Source organism: Gymnogyps californianus, chromosome 5, assembly GCF_018139145.2.
Source record: "Gymnogyps californianus isolate 813 chromosome 5, ASM1813914v2, whole genome shotgun sequence".
Classification (NCBI taxonomy): domain Eukaryota; kingdom Metazoa; phylum Chordata; class Aves; order Accipitriformes; family Cathartidae; genus Gymnogyps; species Gymnogyps californianus.
The window spans coordinates 18,698,463-18,723,834 of NC_059475.1; the positions used below are offsets into that span (position 1 = coordinate 18,698,463).

General features: G+C 40.6%; 1 protein-coding gene across 3 annotated transcripts in view; it reads left to right on the top strand.

Moving 5' to 3' along the window:
• The window catches only part of MOB2 (MOB kinase activator 2), a 115,041-nt gene extending 91,676 nt beyond the window's left edge, over nt 1-23,365 (top strand). For all 3 annotated transcript variants that reach the window (XM_050897218.1, XM_050897217.1, XM_050897216.1), the window contains exons 2-5: nt 12,967-13,127; nt 14,348-14,441; nt 21,035-21,159; nt 22,754-23,365. In XM_050897218.1, the coding sequence (XP_050753175.1) occupies nt 12,967-13,127; nt 14,348-14,441; nt 21,035-21,159; nt 22,754-23,064 (691 nt within the window). In that variant the 3' untranslated portion in view covers nt 23,065-23,365. The remainder of the gene's footprint in view (nt 1-12,966; nt 13,128-14,347; nt 14,442-21,034; nt 21,160-22,753) is intronic.
• Nucleotides 23,366-25,372: the final 2,007 nt, after the last annotated feature.

A 25,372-nucleotide genomic window follows, 5' to 3' on the forward strand; every position in this document is an offset into this window, starting at 1 on the left:
TGATTCTTCACTATACAAAGTCTTCAGTTTTGATGTGACTGCCTTATTTCTGCAGAACAAACCTGTGCAGGGAAAAGATAAAGCTGAGGTCTTGAGACCACCATCTGTGTGGGACAGAGGGGAAATTGTATTCTGTCTAAACTGAAATATTTATTTTTCTGTTGTTTTTCCAGCATACAAAGCTTTTTCTCATGTCTAGGTCCATCATTCAAATACTTCAGTTTTTAAATCCACACATCTTATTTAGTAGTTGAGCTAACTAATCTGTTAAGTGATTTCAGTTACAAGCTTTTTGAGAATGATTCCTATTGATTTTTGAAGTAGAGACTTAAATATTGAGAAGTAACTGGATCACCTAACAAGGATAGTAAACTACTCTCTTGAGAGAGACTTCTTCACTGGTTAGGGAACATCTTTCATTTCTTTGCAGTGAAACTACTAGCGCAGCTACGCACAAGTAGTATGGTTACATCTTTGCAAAACCAGTATGAACTGTCAGTTGCTGCCAGGAATTGAAACACGGCTTCTCAGGCGAGCGATGCAGGCTGAAGGGAGTTAGCTGGTCATAACCATCCCTTGTTTTGAGGTGTGATGTTGGGTTGCAAAAGCTAGTGTAAAAGCATGACTTCACATTGTGTTTTGAGGAAGAATCTTAGATGTTGGACTGTGCTTGTGTGAACTGATTAATTGCAAATCCACACGAACAGTTACAGATGTTGCTTGTCACTTGCACGTGCAGCCAAGGGAATGAAACAAATTCAGCACACAACTGTGCATCTAATTTTAATATTTATTTTTGAAAATTACTAGTTTTCCTTAACCAATTTCTTGGCTGTGCTTTCAGCATTTAATTAAAAGAATGAATTTGTATTTCAGCAAGCCCTTGGAGGTAACAATACAAGTTTGAATATATCTATGTTTTTGGGTTTTTCTGATTGCTAATGGATCAGTACGCATCTGTAAAGGTGCTTCTACTTAAGCTTTTTCGGTCTCCCTTGGTGAATCCTGAAAAGTAATAAATTAGAGTTGGGAATCACTGCTGTCTCATGAGCTAATTAACAGTGGCTGATCTAACTGTACCAGTAATTAAACTATTATCCACCTTACTATTTTTTTCAGTCAGTCATTCAGATATTCTTTACTTTGGCCCATGGTTCCATAGAATTTGTATTTCAAATAAATTTTTCTTCCTCTATTGTACAGAAAGCAAAACTTTAATGTGCTGTTTTCTAGGAAATACTGAAACAGCTGTGTGCTATTCATGACAAAACTGAACAGAGAGCATTGCATCATTCTGTCGCAAAGTTTAAAAACTAACTACATGGGTAGATGAATGAATGTTTTGTACATATAATTTGTTAATGAAAGTTACCTAAGTAAGATAATTCTTTGATTCCTTTTACCTTCAACTCTTTCTTATCCTGTGAGGAGACACAGTTTATGGCTTCTAACTATGGATTTCAGTTTTTTGTTTAACAAGATAGTTCATACTAAGACTGAAAGGCACAGTTTCTCATCACAGGATCTGATCTAAGGCATGCCAGGAGAGGTGGGACTTCTGAGCTAACTGTGGTTTAAATTAAAGCCAAAATATTAACAAAAGAAAAAAAAATCCATTTTGGATCTTCAAAGCTACCATTGAGAGAGAACTGACCTTGACCCATGGTCAGTTCTAGTAAATAAATATCCTTCTTAATTAAAAATGCTGTAGTTAATTTAAAGTGTAAGAGATGAGTTTGTGGAGCTTGATACAGTGGATGAAAATTTCAGGTGGGGCTGCTTCTTCACATTGGTATTTCTTTGCCCAACCTATTCAATAACTAATGACTGGGTAGGTAGTTGAATTCCTCACAGCTGTGTGTCTCAATGCAACAAGATGCATGTATGTGTGCTAGTACAAATGCTTTAAAAGTGAGTTTACAGGTGCAGGCATGCGAAATTGCTTATGAATAGTGAAAACAACCTACAGTTTTTTCCCATGCTATATATCTAATTGAGTTTATATTGTTTACTGAAGCTCCTACAAAAAACGCTAAGATGTTTGAAGTAGCTATGTTGTTACCTGTGTTTCTATGCACACTCTCAGTTGTGGTGTGCCCTAGCACTTTTCTGTCCTGTTAAACCACGTTTTTTAGATGTAAACCAGATGGTGTTTATGTGAAGGATTCAGCTGTTGAAGTCCTGCCTACTGTGTGTGTGATTACATATAGATGATGTTTTCAAAGGTGGAACTGTAGTAGCAAGGCAGGTGATGAATTTGTTTTCACTTTCTTCCCAACAAAAATAACTAACTTATCCTTCTGATGCAAGACACTTTTTGTGCCTAAATAGTTGTGATTTGCCCAGTCCTGCCGGAAGTAAAGACGACAGTCCTTTACTGTTCCTTGCCTCTGGGGAGCTGAGGAGACAACAACTATGACTGAGCTCAGCTGCAAACTGACATGTTGTACCATGTTGAAAAATATTTATCTATTGAGAGCACAGACTCTCGGAGTGAGTATTCTCATTAACTGTTTGGGGAACATCATGCAGTCCATATTGCCTTCTTTCAGACTGCACGGTATAATTATAAAATACACTTTTAAACATTTTTGTAGACTTTTAAAAGTTGAGAATTGCAAAATTCAGATTACAAGTACATTAGACATTGTATGTACCTGTCTTCCAAAACATAGTATGCGGGTAAGGTGGTGAGCTTGGCCTGTATATCTAACATATTTCCTTTGTTGCAGGTTTTCTTTAGGCTACAGTAGTACTAAAAACTAGTTAGCGTTGTTAGATAAATGTTTTTCGTTGTACAAAGAGAGCTTGCAAGGCAAAAAGGCAGAGAGGAAACCAAAACGCTTCTTATAAACACAAACCAGTCTGCACCCTGGTATCCTCTGAGCAGAGTAGACTGTCTGCGTTTGTATATCTTGGGCTATATAGCAAGAAGAATGACTACTGAAGCCAGGTTGCCATGGTGAAATAATTCCCTGCAATTAAAGCACAGTTCTATCCTGAAAAGCAACTCTGTGCAAGCTATGTTGTGAAATCCCACATTTACGAGGCCAGGAGGTTTCCAAATCAAATTTGCCTGGCTTAGAAATAAGAAGATAGCTTTGCAATCTGTCAGCTCTACAAACTTCATAAGGGTTGGAAGATAACAGTGTCTTCAGTGGTTTGTGTGCTCTGGTGGTGAACTCCCTCCCAGCAAAGGTGGACCAAAGTGTACTGGATGTGCTCTTCTAGAAAGATAACAGGGCTGCATCAGAATAACCAGGAGGAGCAGTTGCTGCCAGAACTTGAATTTAATCATGGTGCAGAAGTCAAAATAATTCTATTTAAGTGTGTTCCAATATAAGATTACAGGATAATAAATAAATCACTGCTTAAGTCAATAGACATGTCTGAAAACACACAGGGAATAGATATGTTAATTAAGAAGTTTCTGTGTTTTTACTACAGTAGATTTACATTTCCTTTCAATTCACGGAGTCTAAAAACCTTAAAAGAGAGATACAGACTTTTTTTGCCAATTAGGTTCTTTTAGTTTTCCCTTGTTCTTTGCAAGCAGTTTTTCTGGCCTCCAGAATTTCAAATTGTGTTGAAAAAACACTATTCTGAGTATTATAATAATAAACCTAACAGGCCTATATTTGCCTTCCCTAAAGTGTAAAAGGTGTTAAAAGCCACCCCAAAACTTACTTGCTTTCAAATCTTGGTGCAGATCACTTGTTCTCATGGCTCTGCACTGTGGGAGATTTCCCCACTGCAGCATGCAGCATCTGTAACAGAACCAGGCTTGGTATCTCTGCCATTGTTTGCTCTCAGTTGAGAGCCACTTTTCTCCTTTGCCGGTGTGTTTTAATTAAAGAAATTTAAGGTATACTATAGATCTCTGCCTTGGACTGAAATGTTTTCCGGTACAGAGAAAGAACTATTTGCTGACTTTAAAAGGTCCTTAGAGAGCCAGTTCAGCTTTTACATATGCAGATATCTGTGGCTAGGTGAAATGAATCCTGCTCCTACTGTCTAGCTGCAGTATGGGAGTATATTTAGCAATGGAGGATGATGAGGAAGCATTTGTGTTGCTAGAACACAAATGACATTTTTCCTCTAAGAGAGGCAAGGATACAGGAGCATCCTTATCTTGGTATTGTATATGGGCCTGATGGGTTTGGAGTGTGTGCCTGGGGACTAAAATGAGCTGCGTGATAACAGGACAAACCCCAGGACACAGAACTCCAGTCTGTATTTTCAGCTGATGAACGACTGGGCAGAGATGCCCCAGACACAGTTAGCATGGCATGGCCTCTCCTGTCCCTTGGTGCCCTGCACCAGGGTCTGCTCTGAGAGTACTGTTCTAGGGAAGGAGGAGTTGCAAGCAGGGGAGAATATACTACGAGACACCTTCTCAAGCAGGGATTTGCCCTCTTTCTGCTCAGTTTTTGGCTTCCTTTGTCAGACAGCCAGAGTTCGCCTACAATTGGAGACTTAAAAACAACAAAAAGAACCACTACCCCATGTCTGTCACAGGCTCAGGACTTAGGCACCTATGACGCAGTGTTCTGCTGTATGGTTTGTTCTAAGCATTGAATAAATTAATTGTTGCAACACTGTTAATCTATGACCTACTGAATCTCTCTTACCACAGACCTAATTTGGCTCCACATAGAGCTCTTGAAAATAAACATTAGGAAAGATTTGTGTCCTTTTTCTTTCCTAATCCCCAAATTACCAAAAATCTAGACTGTAGTAAATCGCTTAGGAAAAGAGTCTTCCTGAGGCTTCATGTTGGCAGCTCCTGGTTTGGATATGTGAGGGCTTTTTGGCACGAAGGTAAAAGAGAACATGTCAAAATGAAGAACAGGGTATTTGCTTGGGTAAGGTAATTTTCTGTTTCTACTAGTGAATGGTTCCTTTAAAATTGCATCACTGGCTCCTAGAAATAATCTATTTGTCTCCCATCTGACATCACTTTGCTGGTGTTTCTGGGGCTCTGTCCCACTCAGCCCCTCCCAAGTGTGTAGACTGGAGGGGAACCTGGACCAGTGCAAGGATTATACAGGCAGAAGACCCTCCCCAAAGGCAATCAGAGAGGCTGGATACCTCCTCTCAGTCTGGGGGGAGGAGTTCTGGCAGGTATGCACAGAGAAGAAAGGAAACTCTAGTCCAGCGTGTTTTACCACAAGAATGCACTCTGCGCGTTTTTGTAGCATTAACTGAGCTGTTCGCATGCCTGGCCTTGCCTCTGTAGCCATTCTTCCCAGAGCTGCATTGAAGAGAAGATGGGGGATCCTGAGCAGAAGAGAAGCAGCAGCAGTGGTACCTGGCCACCAGCAAATACCTGGGAGTTTCAGTACTGTACTTTGAAAGGCAGTTAATATGCAGCTGACATGCCAGTATGGGCAAACAGTATGGCAAACACGGAGCTAGCGCTGGGAGGTGACATGCAAGGGAAGAGAGAAGGAGAGAGCCAAGTAGAATCATAGAATCATTTAGGTTGGAAAAGACCCTTAAGGTCATCGAGTCCAACCCTAAACCTAATACTGCCAAGTCCACCACTAAACCGTGTCCCTAAGTGCCATACCTACACATCTTTTAAATACCTTCAGCAATGGTGACTCCACCACTTCCCTGGGCAGCCTGTTCCAGTGCTTGATAACCCTTTCAGTGAAGAAATTTTTCCTCATATCCAATCTAAACCTTCCCTGGTGCAACTTGAGGCCATTTCCTCTCATCCTACTTGGGGAGAAGAGACCAACACCCACCTCGCTACAACCTCCTTTCAGGTAGTTGTAGAGAGCAGTAACGTCTCCCCTCAGCCTCCTTTTCTCCAGACTAAACAACCCCAGTTCCCTAGGCGGCTCCTCATAAGACTTGTTCTCTGGACCCTTCACCAGTAGGTGGGTGGGGAGTCCTACCAAAGGGAATGGAAAGGCCTGATGTACCAGAGACGTAGTGTGTGCAGGTGCCCCATGTTCTCCTTGCTTTGCCGGCAGCACCAGCTGGAACTCAGTTTGGCCCTGCAGGATGTTTTGGGCTTTCTGTTGAGAAGCAGCACTATGAAATAATGTTATGGCACTTGTCATCCTTAACATGCCTGCCATGCCTTGGCACCGACTGTTTACAGCAGAGCATCCGGAGGCCAAGCAAAGATTCCCTTTTAAGGCAAAGAGCTACTATGAGAATCCAGAAGAAAAAGTTTCCCTGGCATGTAGGGTACATTCTTCTTTCCTCCTCCTCTTAAATAAACTATTAGTAACTTTTAAAAACAGAACAAAAATGAAGAAGCAGGGCCAGAAATGCTGCCAAAGACATTTTATTCTGCGCAGCCCCCTTAGACCTGCGCAGCAACCGAGCCCTGGAGCTAACCCAGGGCAGGAGAGGGGAAGAATGAAACTGAGGTCAGAGACCTGGGGCGAGAGGATATCAGAACGGAGACTGTCTTAAAAAGTTTAGTCCCCTTCCCCAGGACCTGGAGAAACGGTCTGACCACAGCAGGCCATGAACAATTGTACTGTATGCTGCACTGGGATTTGGGCTTGCTTTCTAATACCTTACACAGCTTCCCTTTCCATGCTGATGTTCTTTTCTCTTCTTTCCCAATCCTCAACATGTATATGTACATTCAGGATTTGTGTTCTGGGTGTGCTGTCATGTGGCATTTTCAGCTGAAGACTTAGCAGTGATCTGGGTTAAAACAGGACATGGGATTGCAGAAAAATCTCCACAGAGATACTAATCTTGTACGGTTTTAAAGAAAGAGGGAAATCCTTTTTCTCAAAGGAAGGGCAACTGCTGATGTTCAAATGAAGCTTGTTATTCCCCTTTTCTTGCATGCTATACAAATAAATAAAGACGCTGAATTACCAAGAAGTGATTTTTAAGCTGCCTAGCGCCTCTAAGCTTCTAGTCCTTGTACTTAACTGAGGAGAAAAGACTGTGGGCTGCTGGGGTAGGAAACCGGACAGCCTTCAAGAGTTTGTTGCTGTTCTGTAAAAACTGGCGTCACCTGCTTCTTCATTGTTCTTGGTGGGAGTTTGTCACTAGGACTCGTACATTTTAGCTCATAAAACCGTTTCCTTCCTGCTATGAATGGGTTCAGGAATCCCATACTTACGCAGAACATTTTCAAACAGAAATTAACTGATAACTTCTTTCCAGTAAAGTACCACAGAAAAAACAGAAAGGTAACACGTAAATCTGTGAGCAGCTAACCTGGTTTTCCTTACAAACCTGTAGCCTTCTGTGGATGGCTGAAATGTTCGGGGTTTTCGCCTCTGCATAGGGAGTACATTAGAGGGAGAGAGCTTGCATATTAAAATTTTTTACCTTAATGTGTTATATTCCCTTTTCTGTTCCACTCACATCCCATTTGACTCCTTACCCAAAGAAGGGGAGAGAAGCTAAAATGAAAATATCCAGTATACCTATAATTTTGAATTATAAACCCCTATTCACTGGAAAATATAAAAACATGAAAGTGTTCATAAAGATTGGCCTAAAAGACACTGTTAAAATGTTGGCTTACTGCCTCTCTAATTCTGTGTTTTAAGAAGCTAACCCCCATCCTCAGATTACCAAGAAAGTAGGTTTTGGCAGGAGTCCTTCACTCTATAATACTTCATCAGTGGAGGATATTTTAAAACATGACACTTCAAAAAGAAAGGAAAAAATTACAGGATGAAAATCAAAGGCCAAGATAGTTTGATATATCCGGTAGTTTGGTAGTGTACAGGTACACCTGGGTGAGGTGGAATATGGTGTTGCTGTTGGAGACTGTAAGTTTTCCACACAAATGTTTCAGTTGGGAATGTACCATGTCAACCCCAAAATTTTCCAGATTGTGAGCTATACAAATTACAAAGTGCAAGCTAGGTTACTTGAAAATAACCCCCAAAACCTCAAGTAACTTTTAAAATATCATTTGGTAACATTTCTGTGGGCATCTTATTTTTTGATGATCTTAAATCTCTTTGATAATCTTAAAATAGATTTTTATTTTTGTGCCGCTTTTGCATGCATTGCTATGAACTGTGGGGCTTTTACTCTCCTCTCACCAACACTGACTGAACACATCACAGCTGGATTGTCAACGGTTGAGACGTGCTCTCTTCTAAATTTGCTGGGATTATACCAGTTAACCTTCGGTAAGAAATAGGATCAGTTACTAAAAAAAAAAAAATTATTAATCACAAAATAAGTGTCTTTGTCCTGTAAGGTTCATAATCCGTGGTGATTTTCATCCTCACAGACTTGAGATAGCTTGTGAGTTTTGAGGTTTGCAAACAGGGAGACAAATTTGCCATGTAAGGCCTGTTGGACCTGTTCTGTCAATTTCCAAATGGAAATCAGTGTGTTTGAGACTTGGCTGGAACCTGAAAATGGTGCATGATCCAGAGGGCAGAAAGTGATTGAGTTTTACCTGGAGCTCTGCTCCTCACCACTATAGGTTTTTTTAATAAACTTTTTTAACTTTCTAAAGTTACTCTTACATCTGGTACTAAACCCACTTTAACATGCCACATTAAAAAGAGAAAAGCCACTGATTACTTGTATTTAAAAAAGAAAAAATAAACAGGGTAGTTAGTTGGGTGTGAAGGGTAGGAGATGGTGATTGAAGCACCATTGTTTGTCCTTGGAGAGATTTCAGTTTCAGATGTAGTGTAAGAAACTGCACAGCTTGCTGGAGACAGCAAGAAATTATTATAGCTATGCTGGTTCCCTCTGGAAAAAAGGAATCCTGAATTGGTAGAGATAATCTTAAATTGCATGTTCAGTTTAGGGAAGTTTGGCATTTAATAAATCACTAGTATTCCCTCTGTGTGATAAACCTTGTAGTAAATTACAGTCTCATAACCAAAACCATGGATGCTTGGTACAATTCCAAAGTGACGTGAACTACATCAGGTTATGAAGCATGTCCACATAGGGGACATTGCGTCTTTGATACTTCTTCAGCTAAATCAGATTGCCTCACACGTGCTTCTTTCCAAACAAACTGTATCAGTTTAAACTGAAGCTCATCTTCAGTATTTGTACCATGAATAAACTTTGAACCTTACAGCCAGTTTCTGCTATGAAATGGGACTAATACTTTCCTTGTATGGTTTTAAAACTAAATTAATACCTGGGTGGTGCTTTGAAGATGCTCCAAAGTGTAGGTTTTTTTAAACCAAGAAACTACTGGGCATCTGATCAAGAAGGAAATGAGAGAGATTGATGAGAGGAGGATCTTTATTAACTGAGATGGGATAAGAAAACAAGCTGGGAAACTGGCAGTTTTACTCGATCTTAACAAAGCAGTTAGACCAGGGAAAAAAATCATCACAGCCCAGTGGGCCTGTCACTTGGTGGAGTCTCTTATACATCTCTTTCTCCAGTGAAATCCAGGCAAACGTCCAGCTGCTGTGTTTTCTCAGCTGAACACAAGGCTGAGTATGGAACCCCTGCTAGAAGCATTAGTGAAGGTACTGTCTTTGGCTGGAGCCAGTTTGCTGAACCTTCTTCTAAGACTTTAGACCAGTGACCTCTCTTCTGCCATCTCCCATCACTTTTCCCTCTCTGAAACTTATTCATGGGTGTGACTTCGCCTGTGGCATCATATTCAGTTAAGTGCCTAAAACCAAACAAACACAAACCTATCCTGGGAGTTATCTGAAGAATTAGTTTGTACTCTGGTTTGCCTGTCAATAAAAACTGCTGAGTGCTGTCTCCTTGGATTCCCTAAAGATGTTTCTTTCCTTAATTAGTAGTTAAGCGTTGATAGGCAGGTTTTGGTCTAACCTCTTGACAGACCTTCACGAAAGTGCTGCGTAACAGCTATTTCTCCAGCTATTCCTTTGGAGATACAGTTGATCTGACATGGACGTGTTAAGACACATTTAGCAGAATTCTTTTATTTTTTAGGAAAGACACAGGTAAACATGAATGAGGACTTTGGTTTGCTTTAGGGTGCCTACAGCAGTGTTTTGAAAGGTACTGCCCTTTTTGTGGTCTTATATGACATTTATTTATGTTTTCCAGTAAATAATCATCTACAGGTGATGGATTTTGTTGTTTCCTGAATAGAACAGTAAAACTCTACTGTTCTTGTCACTTTTCCTTTCGTTGAAAGCAGGCTGAATGAGCTGTTGCTTAATGTGCTGCTTTATGCTCACTGCTATAGTATTCACTTATAAGGGTGTTCTGGGACATCTCAGAAATGGCTACACACAATTTTTTGTATTTGTGTACTTTAAACATAAAATGAAAAATTAAGGAAGGCATCTTGAATGTGAACAGCTCACAACAAAGGAAATAATGGATGCTTCGCTTTGCACATTTGGAGTTGGTTCCAGGTACATGGTGTTTTCTTACAAGTCTTTGAAACAACAGTGAACTTGGAGGTAGGGGAGAGCAGAAGGAAGGAAGCTAACTTCTAAACTTTACGCTATTTCGTAATTCTGGTAATTGTGAATGTATGAGCTTTGGTTTATCTAGAATATGGAACTATTATTTGTTGATTGTTAATCATATGTCATGTTTCTAAAACTGTTTTCTCCATACTGCTGTATACTCCAGCTTTGTAAGTCTGTGAAGAAAATGCTTTAGTATTGACTAGTATTGACAGTTTCCAAAGTAAACCCACAGTTTTACAGCCTAGATTGAGCATGACTCAATTAATATGAGTAAGTCTGACTTTATAACCTAAGTTCTGCCTAATTGAGGGAAGATGTGTGGTCCGGTTGAAAACTTCATGTTTTTAAGACTGGAATTTTTTTTGTAGTGTCCCAACTGTACTGCATGCAGGTCATGAAAATCTGCTGGTAGAAGCAATTTCTGTGGTCTTGCTTTAGCTCTCAGCAGCTGCAAAAGGTTAAAAAGAAGTTCGTGCTGCACATGGTGATTTGACATTCAGGTTTCAGTGGTGTGAATAAACCCTTTGATATCAGTGATTATGGACATTTTGGAGGTTCAGTGATGATACCCATGATTTAAACTGAGCCAAAGCTTTGGAAAGGGGCAGAGCATGAGATCCTGTAAAAGGACAACGTATAGTTATTTGCATTAGCAAACTTGTGAAATATATTTAGTGTTGAATTTTTGTTTCTTTTCTTGAAATGGGGAGAAGATGCTGAAGTGAGAATGAGGTACGCACTACGCATTTCTATTCAGTGGAAGGCTTGCCTCAGCCTCGTGTGTCTGGCTTCCTTCTGTGGTTTCCCTCCACAGCCTGGCTCTATGACAGACTGCCTTTGACCTCTTCGTCTCTCTCTCCCCTCCTCCTCTCAGAAGACTACTCTTAGCTGGCACAGCCCTAACCTGGGGCCCTTGGTTTAAGTATCCTGAAGTAAAGCAAAGACACAAACTCTGTTCTACCCAATCTACTTCTCACTGATAACTTTTCTCCCCAAGTGTGGTTAATGTGGTTTGTCGAACCAGTCTCTGAAGTTGAAGGTATTTTCTGCATGAATTGTTACTGGAACTATAATTTTCTTAAAAAATCAACTTACCCTTGAATGCCTGAATCCTGCCCCCTGCAAACCAAACCCTAAACCCACTAAACCCAACCAGCTGAAAAAAACCTAAAGAGTCTATTCTGAATAGACCTTAATATTGTCTGTCAGAGGCCCAGCAGGTATGAAGGTGCTGTATGGAGCGTGCCAGGCTTGGTTTCAGTAGCGTGGGAGTAAGGCAGCCTGTGTTGGGAATTAAGCAGATCAGTGGCCTGGAGTATTTTTTACTAGCTCAGGGCCAAGTGCATAGTTTCAACTGGATTTGTGCTGTTGACTGTCAGGGTAAGGTAGTTTCAAGTCTTAACATGGTATTCCTGCAAAAGGAAGAGGTCAAACATGTTGCTTCGTCTGCTACTTATATTCCCTCTCCTTATATTCATATGATAGTGCACAGCAAGTATTGCCTTACTGCACTTGTCCCTCACCATTAAATAGATCTTCTGTCTCTGGTTAGGTGGATTTTTTAAACTGTAGAAACACATGCATATATAGCTGTTTGATGACATATCATAAAAGACGAAAGTGCTGACCCACCGTCCTTCCTCAGAAGTCCTTACTGAACCCGTGGCCCAGGAATACGGGTTGGGCTGAGAGTCTAGCTTGAGGATGTCAAAAACAGAGTGAGAGGAGAACTCTAGTGATTACGACAAACACTTCAGAAATGGGAGATGAAAAGTCACAATATGCCATGGAGATAAATGGATTTTAAGGAATGTGGTTTGTCTGCTTTTATAAATCCAAATGGAAGGTTATTTCATAATGCATCGGATTTTAAAGGATTTTCAGAAAAAAATGAACTCAGATCTTTCTGTCTCAGGTATCCTGGGAGTTGAGAAAACAGGTGTTTTTGTAGTTATCAGTGCTTCTAGCTGGAGTCACAGATGCTCACTTCCAGAAGGTTTCTGGTATCTCAGAGAATGTAGGGCTGGAGTAGTGAGGAATGCTGTAGCTTTGAACGAGAAGTGCCAGCACATTGTGTGGAAAGAGTGTTTTTCCAACTGAGAGCTATCATCTTGTAGCAGTCCGCTTTTACTGTCCCTCAAACTCCCGTTTTGCAGGTGACAGTTAACTGTATGATGCAGCAGATTGTTAGTATACTCGCATTAGAGTAGCTCCTTCAGGCACAGTGCCATTCTGCTGTCATGACTGTTCACAGACGTAAAGAGAGGCTGTCACCCTCCCAATAGTTTGCGATCTAAACTGGCAAAAGGGCAATGGAGATGGAGCAGCTCAGTCTCAAGTTTCTTAACGCCATTCAAAACTTCCAATGTTACTTGAAAAAACTGACTGAGTTCAAATACACTTTTTAAGAAACCATCTTTTGCTTTAATTAAAAAAAAAAATTAAGCTAAGGGGAGGGAAGGCAGGAGGAGCAATGTAAACATAAATACAGGAGTTTGGATAAACCAGCTTCTTTCAGGTTTCTGTAGCTGTTCATCAACAGTAAAGGTAACCTTTCTTCTCTCTTTTTAATCTCTTGCAGGAAGTCCAAGGGAAAGCCAAATGGTAAAAAGCCAGCACCAGAAGAGAAGAAACTTTACCTAGAGCCAGAATACACAAAATCCAGAATTACTGACTTCGAATTTAAGGAGCTAGTGATGTTACCAAGAGAAATAGACCTCAACGAGTGGCTAGCCAGCAACAGTGAGTATTGTGATCGTACAGCTCCAAGCTTGCTGTCCACACCCAAGAAGGCATTCATTCACTCTGTTTCTTTTTACTGTTTTCAGTGCTTAGAAAAACACTCAATGACTATTTATGCTTACTGCATAATGCATGTCATTAAATTTTGAATACTGATTAAGCTGTCTTATGTACAAACCAACTGTGCTCAGCAGCATGGAAGCCTTGATGCGTTTGCTCCTTCCAACTCCCTCACTGTGGCACTGAGGGCATTAAAGTTTTTGATGGTCTTTTGAGGACCATCAGATTCCCTTTGATTATTTGCTAAACTGGCTGGTTCAGCATGTTTCTGACTCAAGCTATTGGTCTTCCAGAAGCATTGTAAAAATGGTAGTTTATTAAGACTTGTATGTAAAGCAAGTTATGCCTAAAGCCAGAAGTTTTGAAGTCTTTTGGTTGGATTTCTTCTCCCCACTTCTTCCAAGCTTTGGTGGAATTACTGTGAATTTAAACTGTAGTCAAGCCGGAACTCAAGAGACGTGACTGACTGCTGTGACTGAATGCTGTATCTGTGCATCTTGGTTCTGATTTACAATACCTTCCTGTGCTTCTGCTTCACTTGCCAGTCCTAACCTACAGCTATGACCCAATCTTGTTTACATTTTCAACAGTATGTGGTAGTAGGAAGAAACTACTTTAAACTGCACACTAGGAAAGTTTATAGAGACTCATTAAGAAAAAGTGAGGTGCCCCCTGAGGAGTATTAAGATGTTAAATTATCTCAGGAGATTTTTAAAAAGTAGAAGTGTACTAGTTTTCATGCTGTTTTTTTTAAAAGGAGAAATGTCATGAGAACTATTAACGCTGTTTTCTAGCCACTGTACATTTTAAGTCTGACTTCAAAAGAATGTAGCAAATTGTTTGCCTTCAGCTTGTAGTATTCTACTGTAAAGGTGAGGCTGATGATGGAGACACTTTCCAGTCTTGCTGCTTAGTGAGTAATAAGAGCTGATGCATCATGCTGCTTTCATCTTAAATCAAAACAAGAGCTTTCATTCTGTGTACCTCTTTGTTTTGCAGTTCATCGTTAGACTCATTTAGCTAAATCATGTTTAAATTCGTATGCAAGCTCAAGACTCTGAGGTCACTTCACTTGCTCTATTTAAATAATTGTCTGGAGGATAACCAGTGTTTGAAAGTATTGTACTTCTGAATTTCTTTCCTTTGTGTTTATTTTTCAGCAACAACTTTCTTTCATCACATCAACTTACAGTATAGTACAATCTCAGAATTCTGTACAGGAGAGTCATGTCAGACCATGGCAGTGTGCAATACGTAAGTCGATATTTACAGTTACAAGGTTTCCATGAAGTCTTCAGAGTCACTTGGGGGAGGATATTGGTATTGGATGGCATTGGGCAAGTGCTTTACAGCAGATCTCTAGTGAGAATGTGGCAGCTGTACATCCTCTTCTCTCTCCTCAGCAGTGAAGGGTGGTAGAAGTCTGTTTTTGTGGAGAACTAGAAGCACGAGAATCTTTGACTGTTCTGAGCTGGTTTTATAAGGTCAGATCAGAGAGGCAAATTACCATGTGTGTAGCTTGGGGGGAGAGGGGAAGAAGAGCAAGGCAAAACTGCCCTTACTGGTAACAGTGCTGGGATTCCATAGAAGGCGGGGAGGATAAACGAATTGCGAAAACCTCGGAGGGTGCTTTTGATAGCTGGAATGCTGACAGAGCACCAGGCTGCTGATGGATAACCTCCTAGCCTGACGTGAGCCACTGGCTTTCTGCCCGAGCCCCCGGGCACAGAGGACACAAGTGGCAGCTTTGCAAAGAGTAAGGAAAATGTTTTGGTTTGGCACTTTCCCCCTGTAGGACTTAGTAGACTTTTTTAACATTGACTAGCTGTCACTATGAAAGCAAGCTTTGTCGCTTTACTGTACATGGTGAATATAAGAAAAAGTTACCATAAACTCCTGCTCTTGATTAGCACAGTCCAACATGATGGAATATGAGATCCAGTCGAGTATGAATAAGCCTGTTGTGTTGTGGTTTTTTTTTTTCTCCAGCACATGTGTTGATAGTCCTTTTCTTTCCTTCTCTTGCATTTCCTGGGATTAATTTAGTTGAGATGGATTTTAAAACAGAAGACTGAGCAGTTAATGTTATAGTACATCAAACAAACATCCCAGGGAATGTATGCAACAGAACCAGAGCTCTATATTGTATCTCTGACAATAATTGTGTAGTGCTTAGAAAGGAATCCTTGCTTAATGTACTGGGCTATCTTGTACACATGAAATTAATATCAGGGGCTTTCTTTGAGAGCACTCTGAAGAACGCAAAGTGTACGGAGGATATTTTTGTATGTAAAAGTTGGAAAGATAACTGTCAGTAGAGAATTAAAGGCCATGCTAGGGACTTTGAAAGCAGGCTGGAACAGAAAGTAGTAAGTCTCTGCTGGACCCAGATTTTATCAAAAGGAGACAGCATGTCTCTAAATGAGAAATGGTGATCAGTAAGATGAGTATTTTGTTGACTCTTGCTCCCAAGCTTTCTCATGTTTTATTTCCTGAGGTAGCACTGGCTGTCTGAAGGACTGAATTTAAATTTATCCACTTGGCTGATGGGAAATAGTGGCTAAAAGGTGGTGGTAGGGAACCTACATAAGTGTCGCTCCATTCTGCTCTAGTGAGTCTCAAACAAGAGTTCTCTGTAAGCAGTTTATGCTGCAGAATAAAGAACGGAAGTGCCTGTAGGCGGATCCAGCTGTAGTCTATATTTTTAGTGGTGAGGACCGATAGCAGAATGTTCCTCTCCTTTGTTTTGGAAAACTGAAAAATTGCACTATTTAGGAATAACAGGAAGCATGTCTACACTTGGGTGAAGCACTTGAAATGGTTTGTGTTTAGCTAAATCATAACAACTTAAGTATCTTCCTGTACTTGGGGGCAGATGACTGATTCATGTTTGCAAACTGTAGGCTGCATATTTCATTCTTCTATCAAGTGTGCGGGTCTGTAAAAAAACCACAGAGGTGAGATCACCTAGCTACACACCTCAATACAGTTCAGCTTTGAAGGCCCTGTTCATAATTGTGTTCTTCAAATATCTCTAATGACAATTTTGGATAACCCGTATCTTTATGTTCTGCCTTTCCTAGCTCTTCCCTTTTGGAAGAGACATGCCTAAATGTAACATGGAGAACTGCCTCAAAGATGCTCATTTGTTCATATGTAATTATGACTATGACAAAGGCATATGTCGCTTCCCCCCCCCCCCCCCTTTTTTTTTTTTTAAATCTTACCCTAACGAAGTAAGGTAAAGACATGCTTATTGTGTCGGAGAAACACCAGTTGATAGGATTTATTGTGCCTCTGACCTGTCTCCAGTATATAAAGAGTACCACCTAAACATTAGAGTCAGTTGCTGATTAACCTGATGGACACTCCAGATTTGAGCTTCGGTTGCTGTGAACTTTTTGTTCAGGTACTTTGGAATAAAATAGCATCTACTTATCTTAGCTTGCCACAGAATTACAGTACCTTGGAATAAGGGTGCAGTTTGCCATTTTTTTCAGTGCTGATTTCTTAGGTAGTTCAGTATGAAGGTCTGCATTCTGTTCCTCTTCTATGTTTTCCCTGCCTAGTTCTCTAAGGTGTGTTTTGGATCACAGCATTCTGGTCGTACCTGAGGAAGGCTTTTTGTATTTATGGTTGAGATGTTGAAGTAACTATTGAGAACAGGTTGCTTGTCAAGTTACTTTGCATTCAAATGCACTGCAAATACTCAATCCTAAGTTTAGAGGATTTGCTGGCAAAATAAACACCAGTTGCAGTTAAATATTTGAGGTAAGGTTTTAACATCTCAGAGAAGCTCCAGTCAAGTGACAAACTGCAGACAGATGCAGCTTTCAGCCCTCTGTCAGATGTATGAGATAGCATAGCCATCTGCACACAATAAGGAAGATAATTTCTGCTTAGGGTCACTAAGAGGCATCTGACCAGAACTTAGTCTCCTTGTAGAATAGATGGAAACATTTGCTGGCAAGGTGGGATAATGCCAAGAGAAATACCAGAATGGCCAGTTATCTTCAAAATGTAATGAGGGTGGCATGAATGTAACTTCGGGAATTACTTAATTTTGCTCATTAATATGTTTATCACTTGCTGTAAAGCAGGTACTATATTTTTAACACAGTATTTACTATTTAGATTTAGTATTTGTATATGCTTTATAGCTTATTATTACACAAACTAGCTTTAAAGCACCATGAGCTGTAAACTGGTTTCCTAGCTGACATTTGGGTAAAACTTCTCAAAGTGCTGAAGTGAGTGGAGTAACTAAGAGCCCATACAAATGCTGTTCATGAGGCTGAGACTACAAAACTCCTGAGGCAGAAATAAAGGATGGATGCAAACTTCTAGGCAGTCCACAGATAAGAGTGAAAGGTCTCATTTTGGTCCAGTGAAATCCCTTAATTGATAATTCCTTATCACTCATTTTTTCTAATCTTATAATCTCCTTTCTCATGTCTACCTTGCCCTTAGTGTCTCTGCATGTGAATGGTATTTCCTTCTAGAAATCTTAACTCAAACTTGCATGTTTTGCATTTTCTTATATTTAAGTTCCCCAAGCTGTATGCTTCTACATGGTGGCTCCTTTTTTTTATTTTCGCCCATCTAAACGTTGCTTTGCCCCTATCAAACCATCAAAGCTATTCCGAGTTGCTGACAAGCACTGTATTACTGCCCTTGCATTTGATACTATTTGCTATCCTGCTTTCTTCATAACCCATCTTTTGGTCTTTCTAGCAGGACTGTCTCTCCTTCCTTTCCAGACCACATAATCTCCACAGCATTTACCTTTCCCTCCTTCCAGAAACTTTTCTTATATACTGATGTAACTTCTGTTCTGCCTTGGCTTCTATGTCATCAGCACAAACCCAGAATGTTTTAGAGGAAAAGGGATAAAATATGTACATATATTAAGATGCGGCACTGTGACTTCATATGTGTTATACTGTATTATTTGCATCGTAGGCTTTTCTCTGTTAAACCCATAGTCATTTCTCCCTGGGATTTAGAATGGAGCTGCAATTCTATGCAATTCATGCTCTCCATACTGGGGAAGTTTAAATCTGCCAGAATTTTACATAGGAAATAAAATAATCAAAGTCTCTATCATGTGAGCACTTTCTGAAAAGTGTCTTTAAGTGTCATCTTCTTGTCCTTTCTGCTTTCCCATCCATTGCCTAATATGGGACTGTACTGTCACAGTGCCAGTGGTGGAATGCAGTTAGGCCTCTGTGCCCAACCGAGCCCTTCGATGGCCCCAGCCTGCTTCCTATCTTGTTAAGGGAGGTAACTCCAGCATGGGTGGGAGCTGCGTACCAGGTGTGAGATGTTCATGGCATGTCAGGGGCTCCTCTCTTGCTCCAAGACCTGTGAAGACTCTGTTCACAGCACTTGAAACATGAGGAAGACACATGATTCTAATCAACAGGACAATCCTTGTAGTTATCCCCTTACTCTTAATGATTCTTCTTTTAAATTCCTATTTTGCATAATTAGCTCAATTTTCAAGGAAAGGTAAAAAGGGTATGCAGTAGGATGTTACAGCAGATTTATTCACTTATATTTTCATGTAAGTGAACTTGTGCAGTTGCCAACTGTTTCTTTTAACTAAAATCCAATTATTCAGATTAATTTTTGCGCCTAAAGGCAACTCTAAGCTATGCTTTCTATCTTGCAGTTGAGGATTTCTGCAGCATGAGAAAACTGCTGAGGTACAGACAGTCCAGTCTGCTTCTGCTCTTGGCAACAAGCATTGTCTTAAGACCCAAAATAAGTCTGAGTTGCCTAGAACTGTCTTGCTCCAGCTCACTGCAGGACTAGACAAATGAGGTGGCTTGTGTTTGTGCACTACATTGTATAATTCCTTATATGTGGATTGTATAAAGGAAGCAAGCAGTGATGAAGAACACAGTCTGCGCCTAAGGGCCCAAATGCTAGTTTTGATGCTTGACATAGCTCTACAAAGAGCTTTTAACTCCTGCTGGTTTCATCTACTTGCTCACGTTTTTATCTCCTGCTCTCTCTAGTAAACAACAGAGTGACCAAGCACCACGTGCTGAAAATGAGCTGAAAGAAAAATTCTAAATCTTAAATGTCTGCAGAACTACTTTTCAGTTGCCTTTCCTCTCTTAAAGTTTGAACTACTCATTTCTTCAGCTTCCTCTTGTTTTCATATGGCTTGGGGCATGAACAGTGTTGTTAGTGTCTTCACCTCACCGCCCTCAGGTCCCTGAAGAATCCTTTGGGGCAATGAAAACACACTGTAAATTAAAACTTTTCAGTTGCTACTTAACATTTTTCTTCAGTTGCTTCAGGACTGTTCTACTGGTCAGTATACATAAAACTTCACTCTCCAAGTGGCATGTATAGATCCTTCCAGTTCAATGCAGTCTAGTCCTGCTAGGCACAGAAAAAACATTTCACCTTTAATCTTTATCTTCCATGCCACGAAATTAAAAAAAAAAAAAATTGTGCAAAGGTGGCTAAACATCACACTGAAGGGATACTTTGTCTACAGCTACAATGAGGCTTGTTTAGTGATTTGTGTGAGGAATGTCAGGTAACAGATCATTAGCCCACAGCAGCAGAGTCGGAGCTGAACAGACAGGCAAGAAACAGTACTCTGGCTTTATGGGCTCATGTGTTGGGTGAGGTGTCTTTCTAGCCAAGTTCTGATGCTCAGACCACTTCCAACCTTGCTTCCAAAGGCAGTCAGCAAACCCCACCTATGCTGTGTTCTGGGAAGACCAATACAATGGATTTCTTGTCAGTCCCATAATGATATAGGACTGCACCTGGAGCTTAGCCTGTTTGAAGGAAGAGTTCAGGAACTGGAACTCAAGACACCTCTAATGTGACATAGGCCAAAAAAAAAAAAAATTAAAAAGTGTTTTGCTAAATGCCTTATCTGTAAAACATTTCTCACTGTGTATGCCTAATGTGATGGATAGCTGCTTCTGGTAACAGTTAGAGGTGCTTTTAATTAACCATGACTTAAGGAAAAAAAAAAAGGAACAAACCTTCAGTGCTTTTGTAGTCTTCAGATTCTCTGTCAGGTGAGGGATGGCTGCAGTTAATCAAGATGATTATGGCTGATTGAGTTACGGTTGCTTTTGAAGAGCCAGGCAATACGCTAATGTCTCCTGTTCCTTAAGATCCAACAGGATTATTCACCGGTGGCAGAGTGAAATGTAAATTCAGATGTTTTGGGGAGTCTGTAACTGTAACCAAAGGAGCAGAGTTCTAAGGCATGCTGGTAGGGATGTGCAGAAGGGTTCTGAAAACTTTCCTCAGATTGGATTTTGGAACAGGATTTTTAGCGCTTAAAAATGCTGCCAGTACTTCAGAACACCAGCTTGAAAAAGCTGGTGTTTTGGAGCCATCTTCTGTCTGTTTAGTAATACTACGCTACAAGACTAATTTGTGACGTTAAGCATCAGAAGATCACCAGTTTATCACTGTGCAATGTTGTTGCCCTTTAAAAATAGTTATATAATGCCTTCCTGTACAATTCTATAGACTGTATGTAAACCTTCAGTCTGTCATGGATAGGGAGTTACCACTGCCTTAGTAGAGCTCCTCTCCTTGGAGACTTGTCAGCAGGCTTTCTGTGCGTGGTACTGCTACCTGCACCCTTGACTAAATTGATAGGGAGAAACAAAATTGGCTAACAGAAATTCAAGGTTTTTGATGTAGAAAGATACCCTGAAGTGAATCTCTTCTGTAGCAGCTATGATGTATTTTGGTAATGTTGCAGCTGTTGTTTTATGTTATTTAGACACTAGCCTCTTAGAGGAGTCGAGCTGAGGAGCCAAGGTATAATGCAGTGACACTGTCAATTCTCTCCACAGACAGTACTACTGGTATGATGAGCGGGGAAAGAAGATCAAGTGCACTGCTCCTCAGTATGTTGACTTCGTCATGAGTTCAGTGCAGAAACTAGTGACAGATGAGGATGTCTTTCCAACAAAATACGGTATGTCTGCTTTTGGACAGATGCTTCCTGTGGCTCTTTGCAGATGCCATAAGTAAGGTGAAATTTGGCATTCAGCATATGTATTAATACCAGACAGCTTTCTCACTTGTTTGTTTGAGGTTTTGGGTTTGGGGTTTTTTTTAAGAGAGATTTTGTTCATTCTTGCAGTAAGAAAGACTTCCACTTGTTGGCATGTGAACTGGGGTGAAAGTCTCACAATCCTGTCCCCTTGGCTTATATTTCATCATTGGTACATCTTTTTCTTCAAGCATTTTGAGATCATCTACCCTGTATTCAGAGAGGATAAAAATTTGAAAACAGTCAGCATGTACGTGTTCAATACAGCCTGCTGCTAGTAAAATTTAACCTTATTGTTGTTTTACGATTTCCTTTAGAGCCCCAACACATTAAGGAGGAAATAAATTGGATTGCCAGGAATGTGGCTTGTCTTCCTTCCCCAACCAGGCCTTGTCTCGCAGATTGTTTACAGTCTCCCTTCCCTTCCAAAGATGAAATAAGAATGTGATTTTTAAGAACTGAAAAGCAATAGGAAAGTAATTTCAACTCAAATTTGTATCCTAACAACATTGCTACATGCAGTGCCTTTGGTTAAGGGGAATAAAATAGAGACCTGAAGTTATTGTAGGTGAGCTTAATCAGGACTAAAAGCAGCTGGCTTCTTGAGCCATTTCAACACATAATTGGGGAACTAGGACATTACAATACAGCAAATGTTAAGCTAGTAGCCTTTGCTTACAAGCATCTTGATCTGCAGAGAGGCAGTATCTGGTGAGACAGTGCCTAGTAAGCCAGCTGCAGTAGACTTTTTTTTTTAATATTCTTGTTCAAGGGCAATGAGGGCATTTCATACAAGTGATTTGTCCATGTGGCCAAGGTGCACTTTAGACCAGTAACACACTTCGTATTGTGCATCACGCACAGGACAGCAGGTGTTGCTTTTTTGCTTGCCTCAGTGTCACTTTCAGTGTTACCAAAGTAGTTGTCCAATAATCGTCTTTTACTATGCAGGCACAGTACTGCTCCAGCAAGCACAATTTCAACTGCACCTGATAGAAGGCACCCAGTATTTCCATTTCTTTTCCCATTTGATAGAATTTCAACAATGAAGTGAGGGAAGTTGTTATATACAGTTAGCCAAACTGTTGCACACTACCACGGCCCATGTACCTTAGCTTCCATTTCAGGATCTGTGAATTGGTCTCCCAAGCATTATGTACTTCCAGGGGAAAAATCTGCTACTCCTGGACAAACCAGTTAAGGACCCAGAAGAACACCTCATTATTTTTACAGCAAGTAACAAAAAATGTTGTGGTTTTAAAGAATGATTACACTTGATTCCTGATTTTTGAACCCTTAGGGTTTAAAACTTAACTGAAAATGCTTAAAACCTCCTTAGATTCTTCCCCTGAATTCCTGTAAAAAGAAGACAGGAGGATGATACAGGGCCCACAAGTTGTCTGCTCTATAAGGTGGGCTAGTTGCTCTTACCCACAGCTCAGCCCAAACAAATGCTGCTGTGGGGCTGAAGGTGAGCAGCTGGAGCTATAATGGTGTTTCTCTGTCTTCCTTGCAGGCAAGGAATTCCCAAACTCGTTTGAGTCCCTAGTGAAGAAGATCTGCAAGTACCTGTTCCATGTGCTGGCCCATATCTACTCTTCACACTTTAAGGAGACTTTGGCACTGGAGCTGCACGGACATTTAAACACACTCTACACACACTTTATCCTATTCATCAGGGAGTTCAACCTTGTGGACCCTAAAGAGACCACCATCATGGACGACCTCACAGAGGTCCTCTGCAGCAGCAGTGGGAGCAGCAGTAACGGGAGCGGCAATGGGAGCAGCAACAGCGCAGGAGCACAGAACCATGTGAAAGAGAGATGAGCCCTCCTACAGGATCAAAACTAACATTAAAAACAATATTATATGTTCTGTGTGTATGTGTATGTATATGTTCAGATATACATACAGACATATACAGCAATGAAAGCTGAAAGAAATTATGCTGCCACCACAGGACGTGTAGTCGTATGGGACTGTATGGAGCTTTGGTTTAATGCGCCACCTGGCGCAAAGCTGCACCAATTTTATTTTATTTTCTGTCCACTCCTCCTTTTATCTATTCAGATGGATGATGAGTGCTGTTTTTAGAGAAGAGCCAAGCTTCAGAGTGGGGCCACTCTTAGTTTTTGTGGTTGGTTTTGTTTGGTTGGTTGGTTGGTTGGTTGTTTTTTTGTTTTCCTTTCTTTGGTCTTGAGTGCAAGCCCTTTGTCTTTCTAGGATGGTGGTCCTGCCATTTAAAAAATATCTATTATATTATAAGAAGTGACTTTTACTTTGAAGTGGCTTAAAATGCAGGTTTGTTTGGGTTTTTTTTTCCAGGGGTGGGGGTGGTTTTTTGGTTTGGTTTTACATAGACTGCCCCTTACCCTGCCAGAAACTCCCCAGTTGAGTGCATCTTCCCCTTTGTTAGCTTGGAATGGGAAGAAACTCCTGGCTTGACTAGCATAGCAACTAGGGGCTTGCTATGTGTTGAAAGTGGGCATGATTCTCCAGTTGTCCATCTACCTGGTCACAACATGTGAACATGCAAGAGGATCCACAAGCCTTTCTGCTTATTGCTCCTACAACGTATATACTCTTTTCTCTGCTCCCCCGCCTCCTCTTTTCCAAGGCACACCTCTACAAACAAAAAAGAGTAAGATCACTGGAGTCCACAAACCCATGTGCAAGAGCCACTACCATTTGCTTCCCATTGAACAGAGGCCCCAGGAGGGGGGAGAAGGGTACACTGAGTCAGTCACCGCCTTGTGCTAGAAAGATGGCTGTTGGCATAAAATTATATTGTTGGCTTATTTTAGTTCATCTGTTCTATAATAATAAAAAAAAAAAAAAAAAACAAAAAACCCAAACTATTGGCCATAAGCTTTGTTTTTGTGTTTGCAGCGTCAAAAGTCAGTGGAATCCACCCATATAGCTTCCCTTTCACCACTGAATACTGTTGGCCCTGCTGTCAACCAGCTTTATAAATAATTGTCTTCCACCCTGTAATCTTACATTTATAATCAATTCCTTGCTCTTTCTGGTAGTGCTAGGAACCTCCTCCCCAGATAATCTGAAGATAAGCACTCCAAAGATAAGCAATATTTGGAAAGGAGCAAATTTTTTGTTTGTGTGTACTTAAATTCTGCAAATGCAGTGGGCTCCTGGATATTTTGCAGCAAATATTGTATCACAGTATCTGTGGATACAGTATTGTATCAATATTGTATCTGGACAGTGATATTACGCTTTCCATCACATTTCCACTGAATTCTTGGCAGTCAGCATTTCCAGTTGGGAAAAATGCCAAATTTTGCTTGCAATTGCACTTCTATCAATCTGTGGCAGCCTCTGAGAATTGTTTGTTACTGGTTTTGGTCATTATCCTGAGGTATATACAGCATTAGTAACTGACCTGGTATGAATCCTAGAAGGTTTTCATGAATGAGGTCTGTAACTGTAGTAAAAGTCAGTAGAGAGAAGGAAAGGAGAACAAGTAAGTGCAAAGAAAAAAAGAGAAGGAAAAGCACAAGCAAGCGGGAAGGGGAGGAAAAAAAAGCATGAGCAAGAAAGGAGGAAAAAGCGCAAGAAAAGAGCTTGTGAAGAAGTGTGCAAGAGCAACAACAGATAAAGGAAGAAAAATGTGCAAGTGAGAAAAAGAGCAAGAAGTCATAAAAGTGAGGAAAAAAGAGCAAAAAGGCACGAGCACAGGAGAAGGGAAGGAGTGAGAGACAACAACTTCAAACTTTGTGAGCCCAGACTTGTCCTGTGTTGTTTTCCAGATGTGGGTACCTTGTGAACATGCAGGCAAATGTGCTGAAGTCTCCCTGACCTGCTCATCTGGGTGCTATTAACACAGGCTGTTCAAGAGCACTCCTTCCCCACCAGGCCCTCCTGCTATGGCCTCCATACCCAGATGAATATTCCCAAGGTCAGCAGAAGCTATCAGCAATGCCATTTGTAAGGAAGGCCCCTCTGCTACTTGCAATGAGAGCACATAGTAGAGTTCAAGGTGAGAAAGTAATAGCAAGAACAACAACACAAACCCAAGTATTTCTGGTAATTTACTATCTACTTGTAAAAAAGCATTTGCAGTCTTAATTCTAAAAGACCATTTAGAAATGATATGTATTTGAGAAAGGTTTGACTT